The sequence below is a fragment of the Pangasianodon hypophthalmus genome, chromosome 4, assembly GCF_027358585.1.
Source record: "Pangasianodon hypophthalmus isolate fPanHyp1 chromosome 4, fPanHyp1.pri, whole genome shotgun sequence".
Taxonomy (NCBI): domain Eukaryota; kingdom Metazoa; phylum Chordata; class Actinopteri; order Siluriformes; family Pangasiidae; genus Pangasianodon; species Pangasianodon hypophthalmus.
In genome coordinates, this window is record NC_069713.1 from 8583697 (window position 1) to 8598804 (window position 15108).

At 40.6% G+C, this 15108-nt stretch overlaps 1 protein-coding gene across 1 annotated transcript in view; it reads left to right on the forward strand.

The window, feature by feature from the left end:
• Positions 1 to 12978: 12978 nt before the first annotated feature.
• Positions 12979 to 15108, forward strand: part of cacna1eb (calcium channel, voltage-dependent, R type, alpha 1E subunit b) — a 65310-nt gene continuing 63180 nt past the window's right edge. The window contains exons 1-2 of the mRNA XM_053233639.1: positions 12979 to 13978; positions 14740 to 14879. Coding sequence (XP_053089614.1) covers positions 13850 to 13978; positions 14740 to 14879 — 269 coding nt within the window. The 5' untranslated portion in view covers positions 12979 to 13849. The remainder of the gene's footprint in view (positions 13979 to 14739; positions 14880 to 15108) is intronic.

Consider the following 15108-nt stretch of genomic DNA (forward strand, 5'->3'; position numbering starts at 1 on the left):
AAATAGAGTTTGTCACAAAGCATAATTATAGAAATCTGGGTTCAGATCTAGGTCTCTAATGACCAAGCCAGGGGCTACAATGTCAAGGAAAAAAATCCTCATCTTGGTATAAGGAAGAAACCTTGAGAGAAACAGATAGTAGGATTTTGATTAAAAAAAAAAAAGCATGATACACTTTTACAAAGGGCTAGACAACCACTGAAATCTGTTTCCAAACCCCAATGGATGTAGAAAGTCTGTTCAGCCACAGTGTGTCCTTGACCAGAAGATCGACAGCTTATATCCTTGATAACATCCACAACAGTTTCTGTTCTCCAGCCTCAGCAGCCTCCTCAAACTAAAACCTTCAATACTTGCCATTTTTCAGAGTATACACTCAAGCTTCTGGTCAACTAAAGAATATCTTTTCCAGTGCTTAGTGTATTTTGAGCAACAACTCTTCCTGAAACAACTAAGCTTTCTATCAGACTCTTAGAAATCAAGGCATGAGCTTGTGTGTGGGTGGCTACTCAACCTAGAGAGTTTCAGATTGTAGCAGGATTTGTGGGCTTTTTGCATGCACAATTTGATCCATCACCAAGAGGGATGATCACAAGCAGAATTACTGTTAGTGGGGTGACAGGTGACAGGAGCTGGCCCATCATGTGCCTGGGCCCCTTGAGAAGCATGCTTGGTCTGTCCTTTTTCTGTCTTTGCCAAGGTTGATGTGGAAGAACTCAAGTGGCATGCACAGAGCCCTGACACCAAACCCACTGAACACTTTTAGCATGAATTGGATCTCTGACTGCTCACCAGGTCTCCTCGTCCAACATCGGTGCCTGACCTCACTAATGCTCTTGTGGTTGAATGGGCAAAAATCCCCACAACCACACTCCAAAATCTAGTGGAAAGCCTTCCCAGAAAGTTGGAGGTTATTATAACAGCAAAGGGGAACTAAATCTGGAATGGGTGTGATTGGTCAGGTGTCCACATACCTGGCCATATAGTGTACCTATTATATTTGCTAATGGTCCTATTTTACATGCTTTAGGGTTCTTGTAATATTGTGTCTGAAAATTCTTGAGAGCAACACAAAGATTCGATGATTTCATTTGCCACAGAGCCAGGCATCCAGACTTCAAGCCCAACCAGCCTCAATTTCAATCACATTTGCACATGGTCAGGTTTGCTGTAAGGTTCCATATAGAGCCTGAGTTTGACTATGGCAGGATTTGTGGTTATTCTGAATGCACATTTTCACTCATCACCCAGAAGGAAATACTCCATTAACAAGATCTATGTAGAACCTTTAAGGTTCCCTGCAGAGGGACAAACCAAAGCACCTTTAAAAGTTGAACCATTGAACCTTTTTTAAAGGGTGTAGCTCATCCATCTCTAACTCTAGGTGTTGTGTGTCTCAGTCTGGTGGATGGCTTTGACTGGGAATGAAACCCTTATCTCTACAAATCTCATTTTGGAAGCAAATTTGGATCAGATCTCAAAGTCAGCTGTCAAACTGCACCTATGAGGGGTACCACCAGTTGGTAGGTAAGAGTACAGCTCAAGTTTCATACAACGTCCTGACCAGTAGACCAGAACTTCGGCCTCTTCTTGCTGACATTGAGAGTGGATATGTGTTAAGCCTGAAAGACACCTCTCTATGGCTTCTGGTTCAAATACAGTATGAGGTTCACATAACCTTTTGACAAATGTAAGCATAAATACAAGCTGAAAGTATTCTTATTTGATTTTATTTCATTTTTAGGCACGGTCTTGTGCTACTTCTTTAACTACATCTATAGCCCAATATTGAACAAAGGGCTTGTAATTGTACACATGCTTATTCTAATGACTTTTTTGTTTTTATTTATCTTTTTTTTTTTTTGCTAATGTATAATGCTGCCTGCATTATCCCAGCTTTATCCCAGGTAGGTAGGTGGCCCTTTCATTCCTTTTGGCTGCTTTTGAGTTCACTCATGCCAAATAGCTATAGCCTGGCCAAACATTCCACCAAGATGGATTTTTTTCCTTCAATGAAACAAAAATGAGGATGATTCATAGGCACAGTTGGAGCCTGGTACTGAAATGCAACTGCGTGATGTGATTTAAGAAATGTCTTTGTGCCAATGTGTAACCATACATTGTGTGAGGAAGCTAGTGTTTAATTCATTGAGATATGAGTGTCTCCAGGAACAGAACTGTAAATGTTTTAGGTATCGAGAACCCTTTTTTATGACGGACACATGTATGGGGCATTGCTTCGATTGTTTTCAAAGTTTCTATTTAATCAGAATGTGGATGGGAAATAAATTGGCAAGACATCCAAGCATAAATCATCACTCCCTACTTGGATAATATTGAATAAACAAACTAGATTTATCTACAAAGATAAATTAGTGGCACAAAAATTAAATTTAGCCTGACTGTGTAGGAGAATTACAACCTTCGGGTTTAATCTTTTGCAATCTGCGTTTCCATGGTATTGAAACTGTGACAGTGCTGTTGCACATCAGGCTGCCATGTGTCACTCGTCTTTGTTTCGTCTCTCTATCTCCTTTTCATGTGTTTAAACATTTTTGACACATTATTATTCGGCGAGCTCAGAAGCACATCCCACTGAAACTGTGGACAATTACAGCAATGCAGACCTGCGTCTCGTTAAAAACATAGCCCTGGTTGTTCACTTTGGTGGATTGTGGGACGAGCCATGTAAAATAGACACAGATATTTGAATGTGTCGCAAGTTGAAAAGTCTTCCAGTTCAGTGCTCTGGCTGTTATTGTAATCATACACATGCATTCTTTATTTCCTTTTCTTAGACGAGGCATCCAGCTTCAGACATTCAAAAAGCTGCAAAAGTAGCACAAAACGTGTTGACTATAAATCAGTGACTCAAACAACACGGCACCTGAGGTCCTGCTGCTATTCTAACATAAAAAGTTCTACCCACTTTGTATATCCTTCTGTGGATACTGTAAATGTGTACCTACAAGCTGCTGCTGTAATCATAATGACTGTCCTGTGCTCACCCCAGGACTCTTATTCACAATCTGCTCATATTGAACCTCCTTTTAAAACTGTAGTACTGTTTGACTTTATAGTATAGTATAGAGTCGAAGACGAATAACGATTTATAATCTCTCTATTCCGTCACCCAGAAGAGGATGGGTTCACATTTAGAGTCAGGTTCCTCTCAAGGTTTCTCCCTCATGTCATCTCAAGGAGCTTTTTTTTCCCTTGCCATTGTTACTGTATCTAATTCTACATCCAGATTTCTGCTTTGTGACAATTTGTATTATTAAAAGTCTTTATCTACAAATAAAATTGAATGAATTCTGAATTCCTTTGTGAATTTGCAGATTTCATCTCTAACATGGTTGTTTCTTTAGACCAGGAATTAATTGTTGGAGACTTTAATATTCATTTTGATAACCCAGAAGACCATCTGAGAACAGTAGTTGTGTCCATTCTAGATTCAGTAGGGGATAATCAGACCGTAAAAGGACACACTCATAGTGGTGGTCACACTCTTGATTTAATACTAACACTCAGATTAAATATAGAAAATATAGTCACATTTCCACAGTCTGAAGCTATCTCAGACCATTATCTCATCTCATTTAAAATGTGTCTTAATCATAATATATGCACCTTGCCACGTTACCGCATCAAACGTACATTCACTTCAGCAACTGCACAGAGTATTATCAGTAACCTCCCAGAGTTACCAACCATGATTGGATCACTGTCTGATCCCGAAGAACTTGACCAGCCAACTGAAGGCTTAGAATCAACGTTCCGCTACACGCTAGATAAAATAGCTCCACTTACAAGAAAAATAATTCGAGAGAAAAAGCTAGCACCCTGGTATAACGATCGCACGTGCACCTTAAAACAGACCGCTCAAAAAATTAGAACATAAATGGCATCAAACTAAATTGGCGGTATTTCAAACAGCATGGAAGGAGAGCCTTCTGAGCTATAGAAAAGCTCTTAGTGCTGCTAGATCAGTGTATCTCTCCACCCTAATTGAAGATAACTAAAATAATCCTAAATTCTTAATTAATACTGTAGGAATAAGAGCACAACAGAAACATGCACACAACCATTATACAGCAGTGATGACTTCATGGATTTTTTCAATGGTAAAATTGAAAATATCATGCAAAAAATTCAGACTATTAATTTAAAACCGGACAGTTTTATAACTAACCCTGTAGATAATAACATAATGATATCAGATCAACAATTAGAATGTTTTACTCCCCTTCGAGAGACTGAACTAATTTCACTCATCAATTCCTCATCAATATCATCAACCTGTATACTAGATCTCTTACCTACATGTTTCCTCAAACAGATAATTCCAGAAGCAATCGAACATCTTCTAAAAATAATCAGTTCTTCCCTTAGCATTGGCTATGCACCTAAATCTTTTAAACCAGCAGTTATCAAACCCTTGATTAAAAAACGGACCTCAACTCCTGTCAATTGTCCAACTATAGGCCAATATCAAACCTCCCCTTTATCTCCAAGAAAAGGTTGTAGCACAGCAGTTATGCTCATACCTACATAGGAATAATATTCATGAAATGTATCAGTCAGGATTTAAGCCTCATCATAGCACAGAGACAGCACTGGTTAAAGTGGTAAATGACTTACTACTGGTCTCTGATCAGGGTTGTGTCTCCTTGCTTGTGTTGCTTGACCTTATTGCAGCTTTTGATAACATTGATCATGCGATTCTCCTCGATAGACTAGAAAATGCTGTAGGTATTAAGGGAACGGCCCTTTCCTGGCTCAGGTCTTATTTGACTGATCATTATCAGTTTGTAGATGTAAATGGTGACTTCTCTTCTCATACTAAGGTAAAGTTTGGTGTTCTGCAAGGCTCTGTTTTAGACCCACTGCTCTTTTCTTTATATATGCTACCTCTGGGCAAAATTATTGATAAACATGGTATTAGCTTCCACTGTTACGCTGATGACACACAGTTGTATGTTTCAGCAAAGCCAGATGACAGACACCAGCTTAATAAAGTTGAGGAATGTGTAAAGAACATTAGACACCAGATGCTTATTAACTTTCTTTTACATAATTCTGACAAGACAGAAGAACTTGTACTAGGACCACATGCAGCTAGAAGTAAGCTTTCCGATTACATAATAACCCTGGAAGGCCTTTCTCTTTCATCATGTGCAGCAGTAAAAGATCTTGGTGTGATTATTGACTCCAGTCTTTCATTCAAAGCTCATGTAGATAATATTACTAGGATAGCCTTCTTTCATCTCAGAAATATTTCTAAGATAAATATAATGTCACTACACAATGCAGAAAAATTAGTTCATGCTTTTGTAAACTCTAGGTTGGATTATTGTAATGCCTTACTGTCTGGATGTTCCAGTAGATGCATAAACAAACTTCAGTTAGTCCAGAATGCAGCAGCGAGAGTCCTTATTAGAACCAGAAGATATGATCACATCACCCCTATCTTATCCATACTGCATTGGCTCCCAATCAAATTTCGTATTGATTATAATATACTACAATTGACCTACAATGCACTGAATGGTCTCACGCCTGAGTACCTGAGAGAACTTTTGGTCTTTTATGATCCGCCACGCCTACTCAGATCAAAAGGTGCAGGCTATTTGTTGGTACCTCCAATAGTGCGGGCTACAGCTGGGGGTAGAGCTTTCTCTTACAAAGCCCCACAGTTATGGAACAGCCTTCCACTCAGTGTTCGGGGCTCAGACACAGTCTCAGTGTTTAAGTCTAGGCTGAAAACATGTGTGTTTAGTCAAGCCTTTTGTGAAGAGTTTTTTTAGGTAAAGGAGCAGGTCTGGAGGGTTCACAGGCATAGAGTGTTGTGGTGAACTGGGACGTTTGGATGCTGTTGCCCCCCCACTCTCACACGTTCACTCAGGTTTGTCGACGGTGGAGTGGCTGGCTTCCTTATGTCCCAGGGTGCCCTCATGTCTGTGTTAGCTTCTGGCTCTCCCTTTTAGTTATGCTGTCATAGCTAGTCTTGACAGAGTCCCTGCTTGCACTCTGCATGCAAAGTACATTGTCCATAACCATTATGGGACAAAAGCTTACCTAGCAATCTCTCCCTCTCTCTCTCTGTCTCTGTCGAGCTACACATGCTACTCCTGAGATACAAATGATCCTGACCCCTTCTGCTCTCCGGACCTGCCTGATCCATCCTGATGCCCTACTTCTGGTTGGAGTTCTCATCGGTTGGAGATCGCTCGCTGCCTGCTGGGGGTGGCCCCATATGGACGGCCTGAAGAACTGTTTGGATTGCTGGGTATAGTGCCACCTGGGGGCTGTGGCAATGGCTTGGGGATCTTATATGGGGAATTGTACTGTGATGGCTTGGAACTGCGATTACTGTGGTGGCTTTGGGGCTGCAGTCGCCGCGAGCAGTTTTGCACTCAGGTCTCCATCAGTGGACAGTGGATAGGTTCAACAAACCAGAATTCATGTGAAAACTGTAATGAATTTACTGGTTGCACAGTTACACTATTTGTCCATTTAGTACATAGTTATAGAAGTTAGTTATTAATAATTGCATCTGTTATCACCCAGATGAGGATGGGTTCCCTTCTGAGCCTGGTTCCTCTCAAGGTTTCTTCCTCATATCGTCCATTGTTAAAAGTGCTATACAAAAAAAATTGAATTGAATTGAACTGAATGATTGTAAAACACATATCTTTTAATATACTAGAGAACTTTTTTTTTTTTGCAAAGCACACACTGTTCTGCAGTAACACTCAGTTAACCAAGTGTACATGGATGCATGTCATTTCATATCTGCCATACAGCCATCTTCATTTAATAGGTCATGTTTTAAAAGTTTATATTCACAGGTGGAAATACAAGAAAGGAAAGATATATTAGCACAAAGCCAATGATGTCCAAAACCATTTTTTCATGCATTTCCTGTCAAAACACTGAGAAGTTATAAGAAGGAGACCACACGGTTGATACAAGAACCACCAGTTTGCATCACACCATTTTCTGTCTAATCAGAGATGTGATGAATTTAAAATAAATAGAGTTTTAATGTGAGATTTTCCATTCTCTCTGAACTCTCTCTGAGCAGCTAAATCATGTTGCAGTTCACCTATTTTTATTGGGGAGTGCATGCATGGAAACATGAGTGCTTTCTTCTCCATGCCAATTCTTATACATGTAAAGAGCATGATGCATGCACACATACTCACTACAGTACTGAGGGGAAGGATGAGTGTAACACAGATCGCCATGGTAACCGATTTTCCCGCGGCCCGATCTGCCTGGAGGGCGAAAAGAGATAAACTGCTCCTCTAAAAAGTACGTGGGAGACGGTAGTGGATCCGGAGGGGAGGGGGTGGGTGGAGGATGGCAACTGTTCCACCACCGTTCCAGCCTTTCCTTGCCTTCCTGAGTCTTTCTGAGTCTTTCTGTGCTGCTGCTGCTGCTGCTTCTCGCGCCCTAAGCGTGAGTCCAACGTGCAGGATTTTCGCCACCTCTCGACTGTTTTGCATCACGGAAAACTACGGGCGGGAGATGAAATGAGGTTTAGTGCAATGCAATTGGAAACGGAAATCATTTTTTTTCTCCAAGGTTTTGCATGCATGCATGACAAGAGATATCACATTATTATTTGAGCTGGTTTTCTGGTTGGAAAATTCTCGCGCGCACCGACAGACACCAGGGTTTGTAATTAATCGGCTCGAGCCGACGGGAAAGGGGAGATGCACCTGCGCCTCACGCGCCGCCCGACATCTGATGCATAGCCAGCAACTTTTTTTGGGAGAAAAGTTCCTGGAATGTAAACAGCAGGAGCGGAGCACCGATCTGAACTCGCTTTTCAGAAGTGGATGCGCTTGGCATGGAGTGAGAGCGGCATCGCGCTCCTTCCTTGCACTCGCTCGCTTCACGTCCGGTCGGCATGGTCCGCTCCGGACAGCACGCGCCGAACGGGACGGGCTCGGGCTCGGGCGCAGCAGGCTCGGGTGCAGCAGGCTTGGGTGCAGCAGGCTCGGGTGCGCGCGCAGACGGTCCCGGTAATGAGGCACCAAAGAGCATCAAAGCGCGGCGCGCGAAACCTCCACCTCCGGGCCGCCGGAACTGTCTCACGGCAAACAGGTCGCTGTTCATCTTCGCAGAGAATAACCCGGTGAGGAAGTACGCGCGGAGGATCATAGAATGGCCATATCCTTACCTTTTACACCTTCATTCATGTGCGTGTGTGTGTGTGTGTGTGTGTGTGTGTGGAGTGGACATAGAGATAAGGTGAAGGGTCATGACTAAACTTTGACCCACATTCAAGACAAAATCTTTAGGAAATAATACAGATCCAGGTACCAAACTGTACTTTTCCTTGGTGGTTCCATCAAGTACCTTTAGTACGACTCTTTATACCTTTAAAATAATTGAACTGGACCTTAATAATCACCTCCGAACCACTGATATACCTTTAAAGCTTTACTCTAGGTACACCACATGCACCTTCCCAGGTAAAAGATTCATACTAAAGGTACAAAAGATGCACCCTTGATGATACCACCCCAACCCCATGCAGGCAACGAAGCAACATACAGTTTGGCACCTTTATTTCTGAGAGTGTTGACTAAATGGTGAGCCCATTAGGTACACCTACACCCACTAGCCCTTTTATTTGTAGATCATTTCATTCCAATTACTGACTGTAACCCATATGTTGCTCTGTACAATCTATTACCCCATCCACCACTGGACCAGTGGAAAGAGACCACCACAGGACCACCACTGACCAGATATTATAGACGGTATGAATGTATCTGGCTAACTGTTGCTTAATACTAATGTTGCTTAAATAATATCTGGTCAGTGAACATACTTTCCATTGATGGACGTGTTTGAGAATGACTGACAAGCCATGCATAGTAACAGTCAGTAATTGTATACCTATAAAGTGACCTATATGGTAGGTTTACCATTTACAGGGCCAATAAGGGGTTGTAACAACAAGGTGGGTGTATCTAGTGGCCCCTGAGTGCACTTCATATTTAATATGCTCAGAACAGGTCTGTTGTGCTGTGTCGAACTCGGCTTTGTTGGCATTTATGAATATCTTTGAGTGCTGAGGAAAACCTATTGTGTTTGAACAGGCTGGAAATGTGGAAAACAAGGTTTTTCCTTCTTTTTTTCACATGGTAGATGATGATTGACGTCAGCACCACGGACAGCGCAGTTGCATTAGTAAGCCAGAAAGCGCAGTTGAGTGTTTTCCCTGCTATAACACACACTCGGTTGGTCTCATGAAAGGTTTGGAGAGTTGAGTCACGTGTGTCAGAGCAGGGCAAAGGTAAAATGTTCTGGGATAAGGCTAGAAACACTGCTCTAAAGGAACCACTGTAGTTTAGGTGTCTTGTGTCCACCACCATGACTCCGAGATAATCTAGGATTGATGTTTCATTATCAGAAAACAGGCACTAAAGTCTACATTTAGGTCTAAAACTGTTTGTCACTGGGATCATACCATCAATGGTACATCTTGTATACCTTTAGTTAGAGGTCTTAGAAGATAGTGTACATATTTATAGTACATAACTGGACCATTAGGACTGCGATTGGACCATTGCTGACACTAATGAATCTTAAATTGTCTGTACCTTAGGGAACATAATGTACTTGCACTGTAAGGTTTGGTTAGGACTGTGAATATAAGACTGGTTGTGCTGTGTTGTGGTTGTGCAGTTAGAAAAATGATCATTTTTCAGTCAGCTCAAAGCCACACTGCACCATGTGTAAACTCATTCTTGCCTAAGGAAGCTCATGTGTTTCCCCCTGACTTCTTGAAGATAATAAATCTTGCCTGTTGTAACTGACAGCCCTGGAACATCAGATAATAATAATAATAAAAAAAACACATAGGCTAAACTTAGCTTACCGATATTGGAAGTGTAAAAGAAGCTGATTCTGACAAGTCCTAGATTAAACTCATCTTCACAAAGCGCCTTATTCCAGTCAAGGTCGAGGTGGATCCAGAGCCTTTCTGGGGAAAACATCCTGGATGGGACACCAGATTTCTGATTCCTTTCCCCAGTTCCACTCCTCACTGAGACTCCGTTAAAGACATCAGGGTTTTAATTAGTGGTATTTTTTCTGAACTCTAATAGATAGTCTAAAAGATACTCTCACCAAGAATACATATTAATGAAAAACACATTTGATTTGCATATTATTTTGGCATGGGAAAAGAGGGCCTCATCACCGAGTCCCAGTTATTTGTGCATATTTTCGATGTAAAACATCAGTCATATAGCTGGAGCAAATTTCCAAGCCAAATTCAGATTAATGCATGAAATTCATAGTTAATAGCTGTACTAAAGTCACAGTCCCAATCAGGATTGCTATATTTAGTGAGGCCTCTTTTTAGCAATGCACCAACAGAGACTTTCTAACACTAATGGAACCATTAGTGTTTAACATATCATAGATACATTTACTTCACTCTCGATCAGTAAGCTAAGAGCTAATTGTGGGCTAACTGCTGCTCTGTGTTGGGAAATTCCTGATTGGGCCATTAAGAGGTGCACAATTAAAATACTCCCATTTAGTTTTACATATTTTGAAACCAATTAGCCAGAAATATTGGTCTGGGTATTTGATGTGTTCCAAACAGAATGATTGGTAATACCTTATTAGGATAGTCCACTATAGATACGCTAGGGATAAGTTAGTAGTCTACACTAAGGGTATTTAACTAAAATGGAGAGCAGTGGTAACTCAGTGTTTAAAGCATCAGGGTGCTGCTCAGTGATACAGATCAGAAGGTTATAAGTTCAAGTCCCAGCACCACCAACTGCCCCTGCTAATGGCTCTTAACCCTCAACTACTCAGATCTGGATAAAAGCCTCAGTGAAATGAGGTCTATGTAAAAATTTGTCCAGTTATTTACAACTTCCTTAATTGCAAAGGATCTGCATAGTGACAACAGTTATCTTCCAGTACTTTTTTGCTATACCAATTTTGACTAGTGTCACAGACTAAACAGATGACCCTTCTTTTTTTAATGTGATGCAGGGAAAGGACACAAATATGTCTCTGTCCAATCACCTTTAAACATTCAGATCACTTATCAATATGTTGTTTAGTTCATTTTCATCAAAAATCTACTATGAAGTCTCCCATTTCTGAGCAAATGTCTCTAGTGCTATAGCTAGGCTCTGGTCCGATGAGCTGTCTTCAGCTAAATCATTTACATAAATGCATGTTATTGGATAATCTACAACCGAGGATCGGCTACAAGAAGCCAGGCTGGGTCATGTTTAGAAAACTTGAGTCACTGAAATAGTACGTCCAGTTTTGCATACGTTTGTCGGCTCTGCCACGGTGTTTTTCCGAGTACTCGGTTTGGACTACTTTGCTGGGTCCACATATGGATCCTGGGTGAAATATGTAGATTATGTACTAAACGTCAACAAACTGTCAGTTGTTGGAATGCTGAGACTCAGTTGATAGGTTGGTCATGACAGACACCTGACAGGTTGTTGACAGTCTACATGTAACAGGGAGAGTTTTGTGTTGGAGGTCACTATACAGGACACCACCGATATATATATATATATATATATATATATATATATATATATATATATATATATATATATAAGCATATATACAGCACATAGATTTCTATGTACAGTCAGAGGTAAAGATGCACGTTCAAGCTACTATAAGAGTAGAAGAGAAATAGATATAAGAGGACACTTCGGGACATGCTGTTATTGGAAAATGATTAACTTTGGTGGGGTTCAGTACACCTGCTTCATCACACTATGCTGTTGTTCCTTAATTAATTAATCCTTAAGCATATTTTTCAGTATTACTTATCTAATACTATTATCACAGTATTCAGTATACTATGAATTATTCAGTAACTACAGTGAAACTAATAGGAAATCTGTGTAGTTATGAGGGTGCAGAATGTAAGTCTGAACCTGCCAGCGGCTTCTATGGATAATTGTTTTGGGTTGGATGTTTTTCTGTTTGGAGTGACAGTATCTCAGTGCTTTTTCTAAGGATCTGTGTTTCTTTGCTGCTGAAACTGCGACAGCGATGTGGTGCGTCTGTCTGCCGTGTGTCACTCCCTATTGTTTAATCTGTCTGTCTCTCCTGTCTTTTTTCATATGTTTGACCATGGAAAACACTGAAAAGACTAAGTGTATTCCTGTATTCACCTGAGGTGTTTTAATGAGGTCCTTGTTTATAATCTCCCTGAAGGTGTTTTACATAAAGCTGATCGGAGATTAAGCGAATGTGGGAAGTTCTCGACAACCGGGACTATTTATAGCAGCTCGTTGTTGCGTGGACGTGGTTTGTTCAGCGTGAATCACTGAGAATCCCACAGCTTCATCACACCGTCCATTGTGGCTTAATGACACCTTTATGATGTTGGCGAGAAATTAATAACGGATGAGAGGACTTTTTAGCGTCCTAAGGCACATGTTCACATTTGGGTAGATGTCTTTCGCCTTTTTTAAGGAATCTTCATTCATTCATTCATTCATTCATTCATCTTCAGTAACCACTATATGTTAGTCAGGATGGTGGTGTATCCTGGGTCTATCCCGGGAACACTGGACACAAGGTGGGAATGCACCCTGGATGGGCGCACATTCACACACACTCATTCACCCCTACAGGCAATTTAGTGTAACCGTGTTTTTGGGAGGTGAGTGGAAACCAGAGAACCCAGAGGAAACCCACACAGACACTTTTGCAGAGAACATTTGAAACTCTGAAGTATAATTTACTGTAGATTGTAATTTAGAATGAATTGTATGGTGAAGAAATGTAATTTACTACAGACTTCATTCTCTATGTTCTTCTGCAAGTTACAAAGAGGCTTCTAACCACAGCATACGGTGTGAATGTGAGGGTTTTTTTTTTTTTTTCAGTACAGCCGCCTACACACAATAACCACTGTGCAAATGGTTTTCAAAACACTCATCACAAGGCACATTGAACATAATTTAGAGTCAAAGCTATTAGTATGGATGGCACTGTAATTTACCACTGCAATGCACATGCAATTTTAGTGAATGGCTAGCTAATGGAAATGATTATGAGAATCACAGATTAGCATCAGATTTCCTTGAATTTAGTTTTTTTTTTTACTGTCTAGTTTTTGGGGTGGATCAGGTATATTTCGATTATGGGATGTTTAACGGCAAACTCCACCCTAAAACACATTAAATGCATTTGTAATGAAATAATAATGTAATGTAATGTGATGTGATTCTGGTAACTTCTTGGTTAAGGCTGTATTTTCATTACTCCTGTGAGAAGTTAGTGGTTGTGTGCCGCACTGACATCACAGGAAGTAATCTTAAACATGAGGCTAGCTCCTAAAAACAAAACAGCGAGAGCTTTTTTTCTCACTCACTATTTTCCAGCAGCATTCAACCTCAGACTGGACTCGGTTCGGCTAGTTAGTGGTCAACAAGGTGATAAGGGTGATGGTGTCGATGGTGGTATTAGCATGAAAGTTGAAGCTTTGGAAGTTGATCTGTTTGAGTGTACAGATGAGGAAGTGACAGAGCTGGATAGACTAAATGAATAAAGCGCCGCTGCATGACTCTCTTTAGGTAGAGATGAAGCAAGGGTTAAATGCTACTGTCAACACTGTCAGCAAGTAGTCAAATGGTATTGTGGGTAATTTAGGAAACTGTTAACAACATGTCATTGAACAAATTTTAAACTAAAAACGTCAATTCATAATTTCATAATCTTAGACACCATTGAAGATCACATGTCGGTTAGATGATAAGATTAATATGCAAGTTGTTTATTTTTTGTTTAATGACTGTCCTCCATCTTATGGGAGTTTTATATGCACCTTAACCTTGCTGATACTCCATTTGAGTACATGATCCTGGCTACCATCATCGCCAACTGTGTCGTTCTGGCTCTAGAGCAGCATCTTCCCGGTGAGGACAAGACGCCCATGGCCAAAAGACTGGTGAGATTTTTTTAACAACTATAACACCTGCATTTACACAAACATCATAAGCATTGCATGAACACTGGGGAATTTTCTCTATAGTGCATTAATATTGCAGTAAAAGAAAGCATATGTGTTGTTAAACAGCACTGAGTCATTTGATGGTGTGTTATCGGATCCGTGTTTCTACACTAAAGAGCTTTTTAGTCTGAATCTCCAGGTGAGATAAGAGTTGTGCCATGATCATCATGATCTCTCCACAAAGACAAAGTGGAGGATGTGTTCACTTAATATACAATCACACGTCATATCTGCAACGCCCACAGGCCTTGCGCTCGGTGTGTGTATGATTCATGGGCGGACACTGCAAATCGTCAGCGTAATGAGAAATGTCATATTAATAGCAAATGCTGATTTTTTTTGGTTGTGCAGTAACAGGAAACAAAGTGATGCATGTCTTTATCTCACCTCTCACTTATCCATGTATCCCTGCTCTTCACTTAACCATGGTAACGACTCAGTGCTCATTTCCTCTCCTTTTCTGACTTAATAAAGACATTGAAATAAAACATAAAGGATGAAACAAGCTCACCTACCGTCTAGACACTGCTCTGTTATACAAAAAGAAAAACCCTTTCTCCTAACTAAATAATCTGAGAGCACAGTGTGGAGAATTGAGCTTGAATAAAAAGAAGTAAATTAAATCTTGTGAACATCTTTCTTGAATGATTTGCTTGCGGCCTCATTTACTTCATTTCTATGTGTTCACACCCCAACAGGAGAAGACAGAGCCCTATTTTATTGGGATCTTCTGTTTCGAAGCCGGCATCAAGCTGCTAGCTCTTGGGTTTGTTTTCCATAAGGGCTCATACCTGAGAAATGGCTGGAACGTCATGGATTTTATTGTCGTACTAAGCGGGTAAGTGATATTTCTCTCCCCTATAAGTGAATTTCCTTTATTTACTGTTACTATCTGGAGCAGATGGTATAAATGTGCTATCAGAGCTAAGCCCCGCCCCTGTCAATCCATTGATGCATTGTTAAACCCAACAGTTTCATTGTCTATTGATAAATATTATATTTTCAAGTTTTATCCCTTCCATCTAATATCACAACCAGCAATCACTGATTATTATTAAAAAGTTCAT